The following is a 21,210-nucleotide window of genomic DNA, read 5'->3' on the forward strand; positions in this document are numbered from 1 at the left end:
ATGGGAACTCGTGCCACGGAAATTGATATTTTAGGCTTTTAGGCAACAGATGGATGATTAGGGTCGAAGCAGTGGATAGAGGGACCGATAACAAGTTAAATGACGCATTAAAGTGAAAATGTCCAAAAATGCAGATTCGCGGTTTAGGCTTTGTGCCGACGAAATGTTCTCAACAAAATGAGGTCATTGCTCTTTCAATAACACTTAATTTTTCTTGAATCGAAACGACAAATGGTCAAAAAATTACAGCATTATCTTAGGGTATTTAGATCAATGGTTGCTTTTTCGTAATTTATACAAAGGGTTTGGCTTTAACAAATAAACAATTAACTCTTATGTCATTTGGTACACTTTTACTTTATACTGTGTTAACTTTTTCTATTTTGCAAATTTGTTTGGTCATAAATGCAGGGCCAATAGGCGCTTATATTTCCCATACAAAAATTGCCCATATAAAGTCACAAGTTCATAAAATAAAAATACTTCCTAATGTCGAGCGCCTTCCATTTCCTCTTTGGGTCATTTAGTTTAACTTTCTATTAAATAACAACTATTTATTTATTGTTAACAACAATTTTGATTAATTTGTTTATATCTGTCATTAACTAAATCCTACGCCTGATCTTATTATTAGATATCAATTTGTTTGTTATTATTGCACCTCCCAGTTGACAATATTTGTATACAAGTACCCTCCAGACTTGGACCTCCTCGTAGATATTATTCAAATGAAATCACTATTCAATTAGGTTTAAAATTACTATGCGTCCCAATAAATTTGTATTTAAATGCAAAAATATAGAAAATAAGACCTTCATTGAATGCTGATGATGATGGGAATGACATTGCAAATGTCCATAATATTTTATTTGTATCTTAGAATAAAATGAGTGGGGCAGTGATGTTAACCTTCTCGCAAAAAAGCAAAATCAAAACAAAAACATTGCAAAAATATTTTTATTAAAAAAAAAAGAAAATAATAAAAAGGTTGATACTACGCTGCTTGTTTAATACATTACGCAATTTAACTATAATGTCAATTCCTATAAGTATTGTATAGCAACAAAATTCTATCATTGAATCTAAACATTCTCCAAAGAAGAAATGCTTCATGTAGGATGTGATTTTTATTTATTTATTCGCTAACTACTGTTGTGTGGGATTTAGACTGATGGCCCACAAAACCAATCACCTTTACTTACTTAACTATTCAAGCCAAGATCAATATTTAAGATTGATTTATGATTAAATCGAACGAGCAAATAATTACTCTTTATCCCTAAATGGCATTTACTAATAAAATCTGACATCTTAAAGATGTTACAATCCGTGCTGCGTTGTTTAGTCGTCGTCGTCGTCTGTTAGGTAATTTCCATGCAAATCCATAATCGAAAAACAAGTGTATCTTAAGTTTGTGTCGTTCGTCGACTGTAAATGTCTGTTATTAAAACCTATTGTGTCAAGTGGGTCTATAAAGAGATTGAGTTACTCCTACTTGTATTGTTAAAAATGCATTAAAAATTTAGAAAACAAAGATGCAATTAGTTCAGTTTCCCACTCAAATTGGGCATAAACAAGTATTTTTGATTGAAAAAAAGATTGAAATATTTCCAAAAATTTTTGTTTTTTTTATATACAAAGTGAAGCTGTTATTTTTATTTTTAAAGCAGACACTAAAACCTATTAATCTGAAATAAAATATTTTGTTTAATCACACATTATATTAAATGGTCTTTGTCGGACAGCCAACACCTACACAATTTCTCTTGTATCAAAATTGTTTGAAGATATTTTTTTTTTGTTTAATAAATTTTGTATATATAAATTAAGGTGAATATAAATCTTTTTATGATTCATGATGTGATCATGATTATACTGTGACGTCTATTTGGATTTTTGGTTTTATAAAATAATTTCTGTAGGTTGAAATTTAAATTTGAAAGTATCCATGAAATACGTATAAATATAAGTGTCTTAAATGAGTAATCTACAGCTTAAATAAGTTTTTAGACCTTGGCTTTGAAAAGCCTCTTATATGAACTTTGTATTGTACTCGTATTTGGTTCAGATTTTAAGCCGATTGATTTCATTTAATCAATATTAACAACTTCTTATGGAATAATAGTGGTGGTTTATTTTTCATTTGACATTAAGATACCAGATGATTGCATACGTTTTTTGTGTGTTTATGTAGTGAAGGTATTGAAAAGAAAAAAAAATACTAACTAGTTGAGATCAATAAAATTTTAATGAACACCTTTTAAACTACACTTTTTCGATTGGTAGGTACCTATACAATATAACATCTATGTTAGTACAGGTTCGTTGATTTTGTTTTTCGAAAATATTTTCTTGCTCGAACAAATAAAAATATATGTGAAACAAAGTAGTCTTCACTTTCATTTAGTCAAATTTTAACCTCTAACCTAAAAGGGATAAGCAACTACCCTTGGTTATTACATGACAAGAGAAATGGGTCTATTTCAAAATATTTTTCAAATGAAATGCGGTTTGGTGTAAAAATAGTTTGCTTTTAATTTTGCCATCTAACTTGATGCGGTCAGATGGCTGGCGAATGGCGTTAAAAAGTTTGAAGAGCAGAAAATCTGCACGCTAATTTCACTTATTTCTCATCGAGACAATTCGATTGTAATCAATTTCCACTTCAAGAAGTTTATTAGAAAGAAAATGAAATTTGCGACAGTGCAAAACTGAAAAAAATGCAAAAACTAGTAAGGTTCCTAGAATTCACGACGATCCTTTTTATGTTTTTCAAGTTTCGATTTGCAACTAAAATTCGTCTTTCGTGACCCTAAAAGCTTGCAGTCTGAAATGAAAACCTTCCAAAACAATTTTATAAATGATAGTAGAGTAACTTAAGAAAATTATTAGGGATTTTGACGATTTTTTTTTTCAAGCGTAGGTAATTTTTTTTTTAACAAAACCATTTTTTTTGCTTAAATTTCATAAAACAAATGATAGCAAAAGATTCTCTAGGTAATTTAAGGAAAAAAAATATAAGGGAGTAAGGGACAATCTTCCATCGTTTAAGCGATAAATGCAATTTTTTCACAAACTGACTTCAAACACAAAAAAATATTTTGAAAAATCCAGAAACTCATTTCTATCTGTAAAATTTAAATCCACTAAATTTAATCAAGAGTTTTTGAAATAATAGTCCTCATCTCAAAATTTTGGAAAAAATAACGTTATTAAAAAATTTCAAATAGCTTTGTTTTTAACTTTTTCGTAGCAAAATATGAATTTATTAAAAAAAAAATCAGTTGAATTCCGAAGAGGAAAAGGTAATATATATGTATTACAGTTTTGAAAAAAAAAAAAAAATGTAAAAATTACTTCAATTTCATCGGATATTCTTGATAAAAACTGAATTTTTGCATTGAAATAATTGAATTTCTCAAAGACTTTGGCAAATAAGAACTTTAAACTTTTGCTATTTAACTTTCAACAATAAGGGTATTGAATGAATAAAAAATAACTTTATATTTAAATGAAATACTTTTTAATTTTTTTCATAAACCGTAATACATTTTGACATTTCCTTTTATAATTTCAAATCATAATAAATGTGGACAAACAAATTTGAAAACAAATGCATTTTATAATACGAAAAAAAATTTAAAAACGACATGTTAAAATGTTGTCAATAATTTTTTTTTTCAAAAATCTGAGTTCAATTACCATTCTTTCAAAAGCCCTTCATTTAATCAACTTAATTTTAATTTCACAAATATGACTAAGCTTTTAACTTTTTAAAAATGTATATTTAAATATTGTAGGTGTTGCCGTTGTGTTCAAATATTTTTTTTGTGTTTGAAGTCAATTAATAAGAAAATTGCATCTTTCGATTGAACGATGGAAGATTGTCCCTCACTCCCATATATTTTTTTTCCTTGAATTTCCTAGACAATCTTTTGGCATCAATTAATTTATGAAATTTAAGCAAAATTTTTGAAAAAAAAAATGTTTTTGTTCACAAAAATCTTCAATTAAATTTAAAAAATCAAAACTGCAACACTGGCAATTTTTAATCTATAGACTTTAAAGTATTTTTTATTACCTACGTTTGAAAAAAAAGATTATCAAAATCTAAGCTGTTCAGTAATATTGCCATTTTTTGTGAGCTTTAGTTACACCACTATGACTTAATAATTCGATAAGCAGGTTCAAAGTACACTATTTTGGAAGAAAGATCTTGGTAAAAAAAACCTTTTATTTTATAAAAAAGAAGAAACTCCAATTCGCAAATGAATATGCTGGTAAGCAGTTCTTTTGGAATTAAGTTTTATTGACCGATGAAAGTTCTTTTGAGTTCCCAGAAATAATTTATTTTGGAGGCGGAAAAAGTAAATAAAACGTTTGCCCCAGTTTTGAAAACCATGTCTAATGAAGGTATGCCAGCAATGTTCTGGGGTTTTATTTCTTCGAGCGACTATGGAGAATTGGTTCCAATCGATGCTGAATCATTAATTCATAACAAATATTCAGATATCTTAAATGAGTAGGTGCATATATGCACTTCTTCTTGGAATTGACTTTTACGAAGATCTTTCCTGATCAATCGCTACCATACAAATGCAAAGTTTTAGAAAGCCTTTAACTGATTACTTCCGTCTCTATTCTTCTGTTTAATATTAATTCTGAGTTGTTTTTTATTTTTTTATTTATACAAATTTAAACACAAAAAAGTGTATGTGTTTTTACAAACAATTTAACATAAATTTTGACATCACTTCTATAAAATAACAAAGCCAAAAAATACAACTGCGTAAGAACAAATAAAACATGCAAGCTATTATCTTTCACAAAAGAACTTAAAAAAAAAAACGTCAACATTATATTATTTTTTAGTTTCAAATTTCTTTTGTCAACTACCCACTCTTGTCTGTCAAAAAAAAAAAAAAAAAAAAAAAATACAACACTAATTCTATAGTTGGATCGGCTATAATAACTTATTTGGCGTGTGTGGATGTGTGTTATGTCCAAAACCCGCTATCAGATCAATTTGTCTTCATTTTCCACAAATGTCAGATGAAAAATAACTAGCGTGCATATACTAGATACATTTACTGTCCGCATATAATACATACATATACTGGTTTCATATGATGGCACATTTTTCCAACACCGGAACGCAACGCCATGCGATGATAAAAATCTGCGATCACTTGTAATGAACTTGTTTAATAGGTTGGTAGGCATGTTTAGACGTTGTTTATTGATTTGCCTTCATTTAAATGAATATAAGTTTAAAGGAAGAAAATTAAAAAAAAAAAAAAAACTCGTATAAGAACGGTAGATGCGCGGTCTATAACTTCCGGGTTGTCGGATGTCCCGATAAAATAAAAATCAATTTGAATTATGTCTTTAAAATTAAAAATATAAAAAGTGTAACACACCCCTTAAGCTTGTTTTTCTTCCAAGCGAAACGATCCAAAATCAAACGAAACAAACTATAACTTAACTGAAGATGCTCTATCCTCACTGTTCACTAATTTATTCGCGCCTCGCATGTCACTTACATCATGCATTTTTATAAGTCGCATGCTGGTTTCGTGACAACATTTGCTTACAACGTCATCGGAAACATAAAACCTGCCTATCAGACTGCGCACAACGAGTTTTATATTTTCTTCATTTAAATTACAATAAACTTTTATCGTCCAAAGAAAACACAAAAAAAACAAAAAAATTTAACTCGATTGCGAAAGAAAATGCGTCTGGATTTTTGTCTGACATAAAGCAGACATTTTTCCTTCTCTAAAATGCGCCGAGACGTACGCCTACGTGATTTAAAGTCCGATCGAAGGTGAAATAAAAGTTTTTTTTTTGAAATTATAAAAAGAAAAACGTTTTTTTTGTTTGATTTATTTATATTATTATTTTAATAATGCACAAACCTTTCACTAAGTTTTTTTTTAAATTTTGGTTTTCAAATTGCAAGTAAATTTAATAGTACTTACGTCTGGAGTATGGGGGCGTTAGAGTTTGTTTGTTGTGTGAAACTTGTCCTTTTGACCATTAACAAACAGACAGTAGTTGACTGGTGCAATTTTTAGAGGACATTTCAATCGAATTTTTTTTGTGTGGGTTCATTGTGAATGGGATGGCGGGAGTTTTACTTGCTTTTGCTTGATTCGTATCAATGAAGTCATTATTAATATACATTGAGACTAAAAGCCATACCATACCAAAACCATGTGCGAGAGTTGTGCATCATGGTCGTTAAAAATTGCTGTCATTTAGCTTTGACATTTTTATGAATGAACGACGACAAAAAGTTTTTTTTTTGTGGTAGTGTCTATTATAATTGTTGACAAAGCCTTAGAATTATTGAGGAGCTTAAAAGATAATCACAACTTATGTTAATTGAGATTGTTAAATAAATACTATTTTTGAACAGAAAATTCTTTTAAAAAAAAGTACGTATACACCACAGTGTACCGATTTATTTTTTAATTTTTAATATCAAATGAAAACTCTTCTGAGTGTTTTATCGAATAGAAAGTTGCGGCACGACAATTCAAAAATTAAATAGTGCAAATTAGAATATTCGATTTAATTTCGATTGGAAATTTTAAGAGGAGTATTTTGGATAGTGTCTCATATACGGAATCATTTTCAAAACTGTTGATTAAACAATGGCCAATTGTCGAAACAGACTCAAAAAGATCCTGAAAAAGGTATGTGAAGAAAAATGAAAAGAAAATCATCGAATTCTTCATTTTGGAATGAAAAAATAGATTAATAAAAAAAAAAGACTACAGACTGATTCTCATAGACAAAAGCGTAGAAAAAATGAAAATCGGTATTTTCTAGTACACAATTGGAAAAATGTAAATAAAGATGATTATTTTAGACCCGAAATCCGAAAATCCAAAAAGAAAACCGGAATTTCTTATTTTTGGAGGTATGTGAAATGTGAACATCTTTTGAAGAAAACCAAAATTTGAGTCTTAGGTGTCAATTTTGTACATATTTTGTTACATGGCCATCTCTTTGAAATATGTTTTATAGTATTTTCAAAATTTAGTCTTCAAAGTCAAATTTTTTTTTTTTTAATGTCACATAGTGATAAAAAGAGTTAAGTTTAAAACACAAATGGCGACGAGTCTAAAACTGTTTTTTTTTTTTTTAAATTTCGAAACATACCTTTAAAAGGTATGGAACTCATGCAATTGAATGAAAGAGAATTTTGTTTTTAATTTTTTTTTTATTGTAGAGTTGTTTTTTTTTTTTAATTTTTATTTAAAAAGAAAGAGACAAATAGTATGCCATCATTTAAAAATTACTGATCAATCCTTTTTCAAAACTTCAACCTTATTTGCAACAGCAAAAAAAAAAAGATTTTTTATCAAATTTTATTTATTTATTGTAAGGCACGTTTCTATCTTGAACTGCCAGCCTTATCTATTAAAGCCAATTTTTTCAAACTTGATACTTTTGAGTTTTTGCGGCTAAATCGGAATTTTATTTTTTGGACCGAAATTGAGTGTAAAAAAAATTTCCATATAACCATATCCATATCATATCGCTAAAGATTTTAATTTTCTATACGTAACCGAAAAACTAAAAAGCTAAATGTTTAAAAAACTGATTTTTGGATTAATAAAACAAAAATCAATTTAATTCAATTTGTTTTTTGATAGTTCAATGAACTTTTTTTTTATAAATCTATGCTAATTTTTTTTTTTAATATTTGAATATTTTTAAAATAATATTTGTTGTAAAAAAAAACGGGTCAAACGAAATTTATAGAGCAAAGAATGTTCTATACGAAATTTTTTGGTATGCTCCGATTAAAGAGTATTTTCTTATCTTAAAATTTTATATTTTTTAACATTAAATTAAAATTACCTTTTTTCTCATTAGTTCGTGTTAAAAAATGCAACCTAGTGAGAACAGCGAAAAATGTTTCTTTTAACACAGTAGGTAACCAAAAATCTTTACAGTCTTTAAAAATATTTTAGTTAAAAGCGTGTTTTCTTTAGGAGGTAGGAAAATAAGTGTTAATTTCCAAAAAAAATTGGTAATAATTGTACCCAATTTAAATATTGTAATTATAACATAAAGCATATAGAAATCGACAAGAATTTAAAGAATCCATAAAATTGTCTTGGGTTAAATGTGTTTTTTTTTAGGGAGAGATATAAAATGATGAGGATTATTCTCAAACATCTATTTTTAAAAAGATTTCATATTGAAATTCATAAGATTTAGAAATGATTCTAGATTTCATTTCATTCTTGGTTTTCATAAAAGTGAAACATTTTCAAGTTGAACAAATATGCAACTATAAATATAACCGATAACACCCATTCACCAAAAATATTTCTAAAATACATCGAAATCATGGTCAGAATATACTTTTATTGTCTTGAAACTTTTTTTTTTTTAAAGGATTCTAAAGGATTCTAAAGTCTTAAATTGTTTTATTTTCCTATGGCATAATATCATCGATAATTTAATAAACAATATAAGACCAACAAAATTATATGTAAATGGAGCTTTCCATTATAAAAAGTTACCATTTTTCATGGAATGTCCCAAATATCGAAAAAACTCCTTGTCGACACTTATTTTTTTTATTATTTTATTTATTATTCAATTCAAATCAATAATAATAATTTTATGTAAAAAAAATGAGTTCTCAAACAAAACGGTTTCTCTCCTTGAAAAGTCATTTATTAAAATTCTTAATTTTTTTTTAATTTGTGGTTGAATCTTTCAAAACAATTGGGATTTTACTGGTTGTGCCAATGAGGGAGATAAGAAGTTTGTTAACAGAAATCAAAATGTGGGCGAAAGATTGAGATTTTTTTTTTTATTTTAATAAAACCAGTGGTTTGCTTTTTGTTATCTGAAATAAAAAATAATATGAGAGGAAATACCTAAACTTTGATCTTCTTGAGCATTGAAATGATAAAACTTATTGTTCCTAATGCAGGATTTTTTTTTTTGAGATGAGGTAAGAATTACATAAAATGAAATAGTCTAGTCAGGTTTACATGGAGTAGATACCTGGCTGCATGTTCTTATTTCTAAATTCCTATTTTTTCTCTAGTATGATGAATGATTAAGCAATAAACTTGCATGAAACATTGAAATTACAATGAAAATTTCTTTTAAACTCAGCACGAACATTATGACTGGTTTTAAAACTTTATAACAATACACTTATCATGCTCTCTTTTAAAAATGAACAGAAATTACAACATTAAGAACATGAGAAGCACGAATATTAACAACAGAATAGCCAAGTATTGTGATTTGATTCCTTCTCGCTGTATAGCGAATCACATTACCACTTACCCTCTATTATAATTAGTTGGTATTATTTATAATAAAAAAAATAAAAAATATAAAAAAAAATACAAAAATAAAATTCAAAATTAGAAATACAATTTTGAAAGCAGTGAAAAGAGAAAAACAAAATTAAATCGTTTTTCTTAAATTTATATATATAATAAATTCTACGCACGCTTGATTAAAAATTTATTATTTACATCAAGACTTAAAAATTATAACGAAAGAAAAAAAAAAATGAAATGGCAACACTTACCAGCACGGAATACTTCGCCACATCCATCGCAACGTGATGCAAATTGAGCATCGTAGCAGTTGCCACAGTAGATTTTATCGGCTTTAGCACCGAATTGCTTATCAACTAATGATATGCGACATTTGTTGCACAAGAAGCATGCCTCATGCCAATGCTTGTCTTTATAGGAAAGATCCTTAAAAACGAAAGAAATTTTTATATTTATTTAATAAATTAATGTAAAAAATAGTTTACAAACTAACCTTCGAGTCAATTCCAATGATCTTGCTACACTCTTCACAAGTGTTAGCGAACACATTTTCGTAGCATTTAATACAGTAAGGATGATCATCACGGATCACATACCGTTGTCCGGTAAGGCTTTCGTCACATTGCCAACAACAGAAATGGCCAGAATGCCAATCCTTGTTCATTGCCTTTGTATATTCGCCACTGAAAATTAACTGCAAATAAAAATAATAACAATTATTATTATTAAAAAAATTGATAATACAGAATACAAAAATAAAATTGAATTTACTTTTTTTATTTAATTTAGTAAAATATTAAAATATAGTGAAAGTTGTGAATTTTTGTAAGTGATATGAACATTTTATGTAATAATTTGTAAAATAAGTACCTTGAGTTTAGTTGAGGGGCGTAACGTGTCGTTGTTGAAATATATTTCTTGTTTTCCAATATGTTTTGGTATTCATTGTTTTTTAACATTTTTTAAGAGTTTATTTCTGAATAAATCAGTTTTACTGTTTAAGAGGAATGTTGGAAGTTTTCAGTTGTAAGTGAGTTTAAAATTGTATAATACTGGTTTATAAAATTTATTAGATCAAAAATAGTTATGTATAAGTAAAAAAAAAAACTGATCTTTTTGATTTCTGATTTGGAACATTTTTAATGGAGTGTTTTGTTTAGCAAAAGTATAAAGAGCTATAAAAGTTATCCCGGTTTTCTATAGATACAAATATACAGTACCTTGCCATATTATTAGGCCCAAGCGAAAAAAATACAATTTTTTGCTTCATGTTGCTGAATTTTTAAAGTTTTTGTCGAAATATCCTGAATTTTTTGCTGTCTCATTTTTGAAACCAAAAAAAATCATAGTAGAATGAAACCCATTGTTCGGGAAGTGGGTGGGTTGAGTTTTTAATGGTAAAAAACGGTATATCTCGATTTCCAGCAAAACTACAAATCCTATACAAAAAAGTTGTATGGCAAAGTTGTAGGTAATAAAAAGATCTACAACTTTGGTATCAACAATTTTTTCACATAACCTCAAAATTTATTTGAAAAATTCAAAAAACCGAGTTTTTGGTTTTTTATTTTTATCTTTTTCAAAAACAAAAATTTTTCTTCGAAATTTGGTGAAAATTTACCTTATTATGTCCCAAATACACTGTAATTCATTTGACTTAAAATATTAATTTGTTCACCTTATTTTGACCAAATACCAAAAAAACACCCTAATTTTCAATCGAAAATTCACGTGTCAAAATATCAGCTTTTTTCAAAAAGTCGGTGGGCATTTTGTTTGTAAAATGTCTATTTTCTGATGGTGTAAAAAAAAATTTACATTAGTATATTATAGAACATGTTTTAGTAAAATTCCAAAAATGAAAAAAGCTTGAATTCGAAAAAAAATTTTTATCATTGTTTACAATTTTGGCATATTTATTAAAATTTATTAAAATTTACACTTTATTACCCAAAAAACGTAAGACTAATCAATGTTACATGAAATCTTACGTTTTTTGAGTAATTAAAGTGTAAATTTGAATAAATAGGCCAAAATTGTAACCAATGATAAAATTTTTTTTCGAATTCAAGCTTTTTTCATTTTTGGAATTTTACTAGAACATGTTCTATAATATACTAATGTAAAATTTTTTTTACACCATCAGAAAATAGACATTTTAAAGAACGAAATGCCCACCGACTTTTTGAAAAAAGCTGATATTTTGACACGTGAATTTTCGATTGAAAATTAGGGTGTTTTTTTGTTATTAAGTCAAAATAAGGTGAACAAATTAATATTTTAAATCAAATAAATTACAGTGTATTTGGGACATAATAAGGTAAGTTTTCACCAAATTTCGAAGAAAAAATTTTTGTTTTTGAAAAAGATAAAAATAAAAAACCAAAAACTCGGTTTTTTTAATTTTTCACATAAATTTTGAGGTTATGTGAAAAAATTGTTGATACCAAAGTTGTAGATCTTTTTATTACCTACAACTTTGCCATACAACTGTTTTGTATAGGATTTTTAGTTTTGCCGGAAATCGAGATATACCATTTTTTACCATTAAAAACTCAACCCACCAACTTCCCGAACTCGGCTCGCCCGTAATTTATTTTTCCTTTCATTCTTATCCTATTCCCCTCCTTTTCCAATGGGTTTCATCCTACTATGATTTTTTTGTACTTTTTAATGTTTTTGAAGGCATCGGCACTGGTTATTACTCTTATCATGTAGATACGGATTGACTTAAAAAAATTTAAAGAATTCAAAAATTTTGATAAAAAATAACGTGCAAAAGGGAATAAGCTCCAAAAGAGGTTTTCTATGGAATTCATGACCGGAATATTTCCAGACGGGTCCAATACTTAAATTTTTGTATCGAGGAATAACGTGACGTTCTTAACTTTATGACAAAAGCCCCATCTTGCATAAATAGTGAAGCTCTGATCGTCTGGTTATTACGTAAGATTCTTAGATTTTTGGTAGTTCATTCTTTCGTAGAAGACCAGACGAGCAGACCTTCACAGTATGTTATTCCAACTTTTTTTTTAAGTCAATCCGTATCTACATGATAAGTGTAAGTAAATGAGACAAAAAAAATTAAGATATTTCGACAAAAACTTTAAAAACTGAGCAACATGAAAATTTGTAGTTTTTTTGCTTGGGCCTAATAATATGGCAAGGTACTGTATTTTCTTAATGACCTGCTAACTTAGATTAAGTCAACTTTTCTTAAAAGCGTCAGAATAAGATAAAAAAATTGCTATTATATGACACTAGAATGTTAAGAAAATTAAGAATTTTTTTTTAAAATTAAGTTTTTGAGTTTAAAAATTTGAAAAGTTATGACTTCTTTTAGTTCAAAAACTTGATCATTTCGAATTTATATGGCCTTATTTACGAACAGCTCCAATTCAATCATAATCATTGCTATATTATTGAATAAATCCTTTGCATTTCATAATGTGTTTTTGACTAGTTTTAACCTCGAGAAACAAAGGAGAATGGAAAAAAAAACCAGCACCGATAAGAATGAGACCTACACGGCTTGAAAGGGCTTCAGTAGTAGATAACAAATATGAATAATTACACTGTGCAAGTCGAAATCTTTGACAAGTACGCTGTTGACTTTTTCCCCCTATTTCGGACCTGAGAAATCGATTGGCATCATTAGTTTTTCGATTTATCGGTACGACTTCGAACAAAATTTTTTTTTCAATAATTTTAAGCATTTTGCCCGGTTTAAAGTTAAAAGTTTAAAGCTCATATTGCTATTTTTTCTGCTCAAACTTTATTTACTACCAGCATAAACTACTGGCTTTGTGAAAATGTAACGAATGTGTTGCGTTGTGTTTTAATACATTTTTTCAACATTTGAAGCCGATTTGTGAGAAAATTGCTACCGCCTAAACGATATAATCTTATCCTTCACTCCCATACAATTTTTTTCTGTAAATAATCTAAATAATCCTTATACATCATTTTATTTATAAAATTAAAAAAAAAAAGTTTTAAAAAAAAATTTGTTTTTAGTTAAAAAAAAAAAAACAAAACGGCAACACCGGCAATTTTTAACACATAGATTTTAAAGTATTTTTCATTGCCGACGTTTTAGAACAGAAATTATCAAAATTAGATCTGTAATTAGCTTTAGTTACTCCACTAAAACATAATAAAACGATAACAATGCAAAAAAATTCAAATTTTTTGAATTTTTTCAACAAAAACTTACTAAATTGTTAAATAAATTGCATAAAATTGTTTATTTGTTTTATGCTGGTAGTAAATAACACTTGAGTTGAATAAATAGCAATATAAACAAGAAAAATGACTTTAAACCGGACAAAATGCTTAAAATTATTGAAAAAACTTCCGAAAAAAAATGTTGTTCGAAGTCGTACCGATAAATCGAAAAACTAATGATGCCAATCGATTTCTCAGGTCCGAAATAGGGGAGAACAGTCAACAGCGCACTTGTCTCACATCTTTTTTTTGAAAAAAACTTGCACAGTGTTATTTTAAACCATCCTCGGAACTTGCTAAGACGATTCTTATTTTCAAACTATAAAGTGTTTTTTTTTTTTAGCCAAAACTTTTTTTCAGGGAAGTCCGATTGTCTTCGTTTTAGTTCAATGAAATGCAGCATCAAAAAATACCCCAAGATCATGTGCCATAGGCTAAGGTTGGTTTTTAAATGACGCTGTTAGCTTGTCTTTGGTCAAAATGCACATGATAGACAAAGGATCCACTGGAATTGGGTGGATGCGAGTTATAACATAAATAATTGGTATCTTGGATAATTTTTGGATTTGGATGTATAAGATTCGATATTCATGCAGACAAAAAAATAAAAAAAAAATAGATTTCCGGTTTAAAATTCATCTTTGAAATGAACGTCTAATTTTCCATCATTAAAAGAATTTGTTTATCCCTTCTTTTAGTTTATTTATATATTTCAAGAGAAGTCATCCCTACAGTTTTTCAAAATTTCACAAGTCCATAACTCCACCATCAGGCAAAAAAATTCAAAATCCTTCTAAATATATGTAGGTATGTTAAGAATCGAGAGAAGAATGTATGTATGTGTATAGGTGTGTACCAAATACGCACAAATTGCACAAATTACGTGACCCTTCATGTGAAGCGGACAACAAAAAAGTTGTAGGAGTGAAATTTTTAATGTGTAGTTATTTGGGTGAAGAGACAAAATTTTTTCTAACACCGCCATTTCTTATTTTGAACTTAAACATATTTGCATTGTAAGAAACTTGAATTAAGTGCTAGTGTAAAAGAAAATAATATACTCAAAGAATCAAGGGGCACGGTAGTGCCCAGCCAATTTCTCTAGCAACTTTGGCACTACACCCTTATTTACAGGAAACAACTCAGGCCATTTTCGACCCCCCTCTAACTTCCACACCAAAGATGCAGAAATTTCAAACTCGCTACATTTGTTGAGCTGGTCAAAACCAAACACCTCACAAAATTTCAGCCTCCTACGATGAGTAGTTTCTGAGATATAGGTCTTCAAAAATAGCAAAAAGCGTAACTGACTCACTGATTCACTGACTCACTGACTCACTGACAGATCATCAAAATTATGGAGAACTTCCCGATATCGTAGAAACTTGAAATTTTACACGGTGATAGGACTTGTGGTGTATACAAAGGAAAAAATCGAAAATTTGAGATTTTCAATTCAGGGGGCGTGGCATCCGCCCATTTCCGCTGAATTTTCATCAAATATTATAGAGCACTTCTGATTATCGTAGAATCTTGAAATTTGGTAGAACGGTAGAGCTGGTAGTTTATACAAAGAAAAAAATTTTAAATTTGAGAATTTTAGCCAGGGGGCGTGGTAACCGCCTATTTTCTCTGAATTTTCATAAAATATTATAGAGCACTTCTGATTATCGTAGAATCTTGAAATTTGGTAGAATGGTAGAGATGGTAGTTTATACAAAGGAAAAAATTTAAAATTTGAGAATTTCAGCCAGGGGGCGTGGCAACCGCCCCCATTTTCACTGAATTTTCATCAAATATAGAGATTTTCAATTCTACAGCCATACCTTGCAAAAAGTAGTGAAATCACAACAAAAACATACTGTTAAAAAAAGAGCCAAGTTCTCCTATGTTGAAATTATGCTGGCACAAAAAGTACTGAGATGTAAAATGTACCAACTTCTAAAGTTTGGGTTCAAATTCGTATCAATAAAATTTTGATTGTTTACTTGGCAATTTTTGAAATAACTTTAAAAATCGATAATTAAAAGAAAAATTGTCAAGAGAACAATCAACATTTTATTGATACGAATTTGAACCCAAACTTTAGAACTTGGTACATTTTACATCTCAGTACTTTTTGTGCCAGCATAATTTCAACATAGGAGAACTTGGCTCTTTTTTTTCTTCCAACTGAATTGAAAAGCCCTGGATTAAGGTTAAAAACAATTGATAAAGGTGCATGCCTCACTAACATAACAAATTGAAAGTTGTTTGACACAAAATATTTTCACAAGAAAATAATAGAACATCTCTATTTCAAAATTTGGTCAAAATTTGACTAACACATTGGACGATTAATACTCAGTTCGCATTGTTTGAATCTAGCTAAAAGAAACCGGTTTTAAACAAAGGCTAGAGATCTTCACGTCAGTCAAACTCTATCCGCTATTCAACAGGCATGTTTTCATTTTCAATTTATCAAAGAAAAAAAAATCCGTACTTTCCAAGTAAAAAAATTACCCATCTTGTCACTTTTATTTAAAATAGGTTTTTTTTTTAAATTTGTGTCCTTCGTTCGTTAAATTTACTTGAATGACAGTACTCTTTAAGTACTCATTTTTACATTCATATCCATAACTCGAGACTGTTTGTCTGTCTTAAATAATGGAGTTTTAACAAATGATAGATTTCTTACAAAGAAATTTAACTAAATATTCCTGGTGTTCAATCGAATAAAACTTGTATTTGTATGTAATAAAATTGATAAATATCTATTTATCAATTTCTTTAAAATTTCAGTTTAGAACAAAATATGAAAGTAATCATAGGTAATCATTTTTCAAAACTAAAGAAATAATGAGAGATTTAAAAAAAAAATTATTTCTTGACTTAAAGTATTTAAAATATTCATAATTTCTTAAATTAGGTAAAATAAAATAAAAACGCCAGAAAAACATTTTTATAAAAATTTTCAAAAGTAATGAGTTTCCCCACTTTAAAAATTAATCACATTCGCCTAATGCACTTGTTTATACATCATTAAAAATTTATTAACCAGTTAGTTTAATCAAAGTTATCTGTTAAAAAAATTGCAGAAATGTTTATTTTTCAAATAATTCTAGTATATTTCGCATAATTCTGTTAACAGAACCAAAAAATTCATTCTACCATATGTAAGAGTTTAACTCTAATGCCTTGATTCACCTGTTTGTTTTGACATTGACTTTGAAACTACGTATGATTTCAGTCTACTTTTTTTTTTTTTCGATTTCAAACTGAAATTCGAAGATAGATAACATTCAGATAAAACACTGATTAATTAGGAAAGCGGTTTCAGTATTTGCGAAGATTTTTTGTTGTTAAAATTTTATATTTCTGAAAACAAATACTACGATACACGAATTAGAAAAAAATAATAAATTTTATTAAGCTCGTATTAATGCGATATAGGATCATCTGTTTAAATATAAACAATTTTTAGTTTATTATTTTCCACATTATTTGAAAATATCTTTTAAACGTGCACCAATACTCTTGTATTTATTTTTTCTTCAGCAAATTTCTTACATAAATGATTTTGACGTTAATTTATTTGTATAACGATCAACCTAATTTAAATGTTTACACAATTTGGCCTTACAAAGTTAAATAAACACAAGCAAAATATCAGAACTTAAAAATATTATATACAAAAATACATGTTGTTCATATTCCACTTCCACAACATCGTTTCTTAAGAAAGAAAAAAAAAAAACTCTAAAAACCCAACTAAATTAACTCAAAATATATAAATACACTGCCAAGTGTTTTCCAAAACTCTCAATTGCATAACAACTTTAAACTCTTACTCTCTCTCTTTCTTTCTCTTTCCTGACAAAGTAAGTAGGTACGATTCCAAAATTGGCAAACCATAAATAAACTAAATCCAAAAATACCCAACAACAACTTGAAAAATTCCCATTTAGGTATCCATTCCATTCCAGACACAAAGGACACACAATTCAATTTCAGAAAACAAGAACTTTCTATTTCATTTGATTTGATGATAGTTCGATGGACGACAATTTAATCGTCATTAACATCGACATCGACATCTCAATCGACAAAACGACACGTACCCCCTCTCGATATCTTCAGTTTGATCGACTTCAGTTATTTGAATTTCCGAAGCTTCGATCTGATCATCACGACGTTTAGATGATTTTTTCACCTTACGCGACTTCTTAACTTCCGTAACCGTATGCATAACTTCCACATCAGCCATTTTTTTGATATTATTTATTTATTAAATTAAACTTTAAAAACAATTTTAAAAGTTTGAAATTAATTTAATGAAATAATCGCACAAAAGAAGAAGTAGAAGCAAAAGAAAAGAATTAGAAAGAAGCCGAATTCCAAACGCGAATCTGTTTTTTTTTTCTGTTTTGTTAAACGAACGATTTAAACTTCCCCGAGTCAAAATATGAACTGTGGAAAACTATCTCAGATTTTCCTCAAATGCATTTGAATATAAAATATTGTTTGGTATTCGAATTTGGATATGGGATGCTGACTGGTGTGTGCGATGGTGGTGACGGAAGGCAGCAGCAGCAGAGAGATGATGGTGGCGAGTTTTTCTCTGAATTTTCTTTCAGTTTTCAATATTTTTTTCAATTAAGAACAAACACAAAATGTGTATATTTATTTTTTTCTTACGTTCGATATAATTATAAAAATATCTCTAACGCACATTAAGATACAGATACAATAAAGAAACAACAAAAAAAAAAAAAAGAGACGACTATCTAAAGAGAGACACACATAAAATTTGCTCCAAAAAGATCGGTGCGTTTCCCTTGCGAGAGTCAAGTCGATTCGATCCGAGACGACATCAAAGCCAAGAGAGCTTGTGTTATTCATAGAATCTCAGCAAAATTTTGTATCTTTGTTTTTTCTTTTTGTAAGACAAATCATGTGGAGCGACGAAACAACCCCTTCTCCACCAAAAGCCACCACCACCTTTTTACATTAATAGCGGCTACGGAAATGTAAGAAATGTAAGAACTTGTTGAAAAAAGGTGGCTAGCCTAAGTAGACTTAAGATTTGAGTGGGTTGATTATTATTATGTTTATTGCGGGATTAGGGACGTAATCGTTTTTCGCGCTGAGGTCAGAATGCAAATGCATATCAAAAGCTGTCTACGATCACTCACACCTGTCTTTTGTATAAAGCGTAGGTACTGGAAGGTAGCATTTCTCTCAAGGTGGCATCCCAAGAGAGCGTTATTCGTTACAAATTTGTATAACCGAGGCGAAAAAAGCCGCATAAATATCTCAGAGATACAATAATTTGAAATTTTTAATTTTTTTTCTTCCACCCATCAAGACGTTTAGTTATTTTGTTGTTTTATTTGTTTTCACGTTTTTGTGCACACGACCCGCCAATTGGCCAAAAAAAATTGGTTTTAATGGGAAAAGTGAGAAATATAATAACGTGCGGTGCTATACGCACATCTAGAACATTTTGGATTGTTCACATGCTGGGGAATAGAATTTGATCAATTTTTGGCAAAAAAAAAAAACAAAAAAATCAATTTGTGGTGAGAAAAAACATATTCGCTAATACCACATTAGCCACTGGTGGTGGGAGATTATAACAATGAGGTTTAGAGCGGTGGTGAAGGTTAATCGTTAACATTTTTTTTTTCCAAAATAAACAGAATTTGGAAAAGAATTTAAAAAACATATGGTTTAACAATTTCTCTATATCATTTTAGTTGTAAAAATAAGCTGATTCAGACACAGAAATTTGCTCAGAGAAATTATTGACCCGAGTAAAATTAGGTCAGGAGAAATGCATTGCTAAGCGACTAATTGGTTGCATATGTGCAAGATGCAGATTGCTGCAGAAGTGTGCTGAAATCGGTCTAAAATTAGAATTGTGATGCCACAGAGCATTCAGATAGTATCTCTGGTGGGATGCAAATATAATGTAAAAACTTAAAGAAATAAATATATAAATGAATAACAACGCGAAAACAGACTTGTAAAAGTCTCCCTTCATTTCGTTTTTGATTTTAGAAAAAAATAAAGTGCATATAGTCTATATAGCAGGTTGCATGTCATTAGAGATATTGGAATACATTTATTTTAAAATTTTATATATTTTTAAGATAATGTTTGCCAAAAAAAAAAATTAAATAAAAAAAAACTTTGTAAGGCTTCAAAGAAATTTGTATACGAAAAAAAGCTAATGGTCTTGAGATGTCAGACAAACGTTAAAAAAGGTTTTTTACATTATTATTTTGCTACGAAAATGAATATAATATTATTTGACACTTAGGGATAATTTGTTATTTCATGGTCAGTTGCATAATTTGTTTTGTTTTGTTTAGTTTAACCTATTTTTGTTTGGTGCATTTGAAGTGCTTTGAAATGCTTCAAAGGCAATTAAGACAATTTTTGGTAATGGTTAAATGAAGATTTTGTTTTGTAAAATGACAAATTGAAAACATGTCTGAAGGTTGTTTACATTTAACAAGGAATGCAGACATTTGGAGGGACACATAAAACAACAACATATTGCGTTCTTTTTGATAGCAAGAGAAACTATTTCTTAGGTGAAGTTTTCTTCTGTAAGATACACCAGGCGTTGAACAAAGAAAATGTTAAGTTGTTTAGTCCTCACCTTTATTCATGCAAATCCTGCAGAAATTGTTTCAAAACATAGTAACCAGATGGGTATAACACCAATAACACTGCGGTCAACAAGGTTTTTGCCACAAGAACCAAAATATACTTTTCTAAAAATTTTTGGGTTGCTGAACTCGAATCCGCAATCAGAAAAATTCTATTGACCTCCGTTCTTGAAATATTAACGTTCTTAAAAACAAAAAAAAAGGTTTTTTTATAACGGTTATATTTTTCAAGAACGGAAGCTAATAGAATTTTTCTGATTGCGGATTCGAGTTAAGCAACCCAAAAACCTATAGAAAAGTATATTTTGATTCTTGTTGCAAACATTTTAAGACCAGGGACTTAAACTTTAGATTAAATTTAGTTTCTCTTTGGCTTACTAACTGAAACTTAAGATATCTCGAGCAATTAAAGAGATATCGGGAAAATTTAAACAGTTTTTGAAAGAAGAATATCTGTTCTTATAATCACTTTTGTTTATAATGAATTACCCTACATAAAAACAAAAGCTCGAAAACAGCCAAAATGTCTTTTTTAGCATTTTATAATGGTTATATCTCAAAAACGGAGGCCAATCAAATTTTTTTGACTAAAACTGATTCATACTCTATGTAAAAAGATTTTTTAATTTTTATAAGGCCCATTTTCGGCGAACGTTACGCGCGAACGTGAATATTCCGGAAAACTAGAAGCTTTTCCAAGAAAAATTTCACATCTCTTCTAATAAGACTAAAAACAGATAGTGTGTAAAATTTCAAGTTTTTAAGGGCCATTTTTTTCACTATTGCTCAACTTGAACCAAACTCTCGAGTTTTCCAACTTGAGAGTTGACTATAACTCTGGAGTTGAAACGCAAGTTGTAATTTCTTTCTAATAATTCTTATTCTTATTATTTTTTCAACTCTCCATTTCAAGATCTAAAGTTGGCCAACTTCAAGCTTGAAAAATATCCCTGGAATATTTATAAAATATGGAACAAAAACTGTCATTTATT

General features: G+C 28.8%; 1 protein-coding gene across 6 annotated transcripts in view; it reads right to left on the minus strand.

Moving 5' to 3' along the window:
* Nucleotides 1-21,210, minus strand: part of LOC129908615 (four and a half LIM domains protein 2) — a 201,162-nt gene that overhangs the window by 23,830 nt on the left and 156,122 nt on the right. For 5 of the 6 annotated variants that reach the window (XM_055985254.1, XM_055985252.1, XM_055985253.1 and 2 more), the window contains 2 exons: nucleotides 9,826-10,026; nucleotides 9,584-9,758 (listed from right to left, as the gene is read on the minus strand). In XM_055985254.1, coding sequence (XP_055841229.1) covers nucleotides 9,584-9,758; nucleotides 9,826-10,026 — 376 coding nt within the window. Of the gene's footprint in view, nucleotides 1-9,583; nucleotides 9,759-9,825; nucleotides 10,027-17,659; nucleotides 17,864-21,210 lie in introns of those variants that run through there. The other variant, XM_055985255.1, reaches the window with a different exon arrangement.

Source organism: Episyrphus balteatus, chromosome 2 (assembly GCF_945859705.1).
Source record: "Episyrphus balteatus chromosome 2, idEpiBalt1.1, whole genome shotgun sequence".
Classification (NCBI taxonomy): domain Eukaryota; kingdom Metazoa; phylum Arthropoda; class Insecta; order Diptera; family Syrphidae; genus Episyrphus; species Episyrphus balteatus.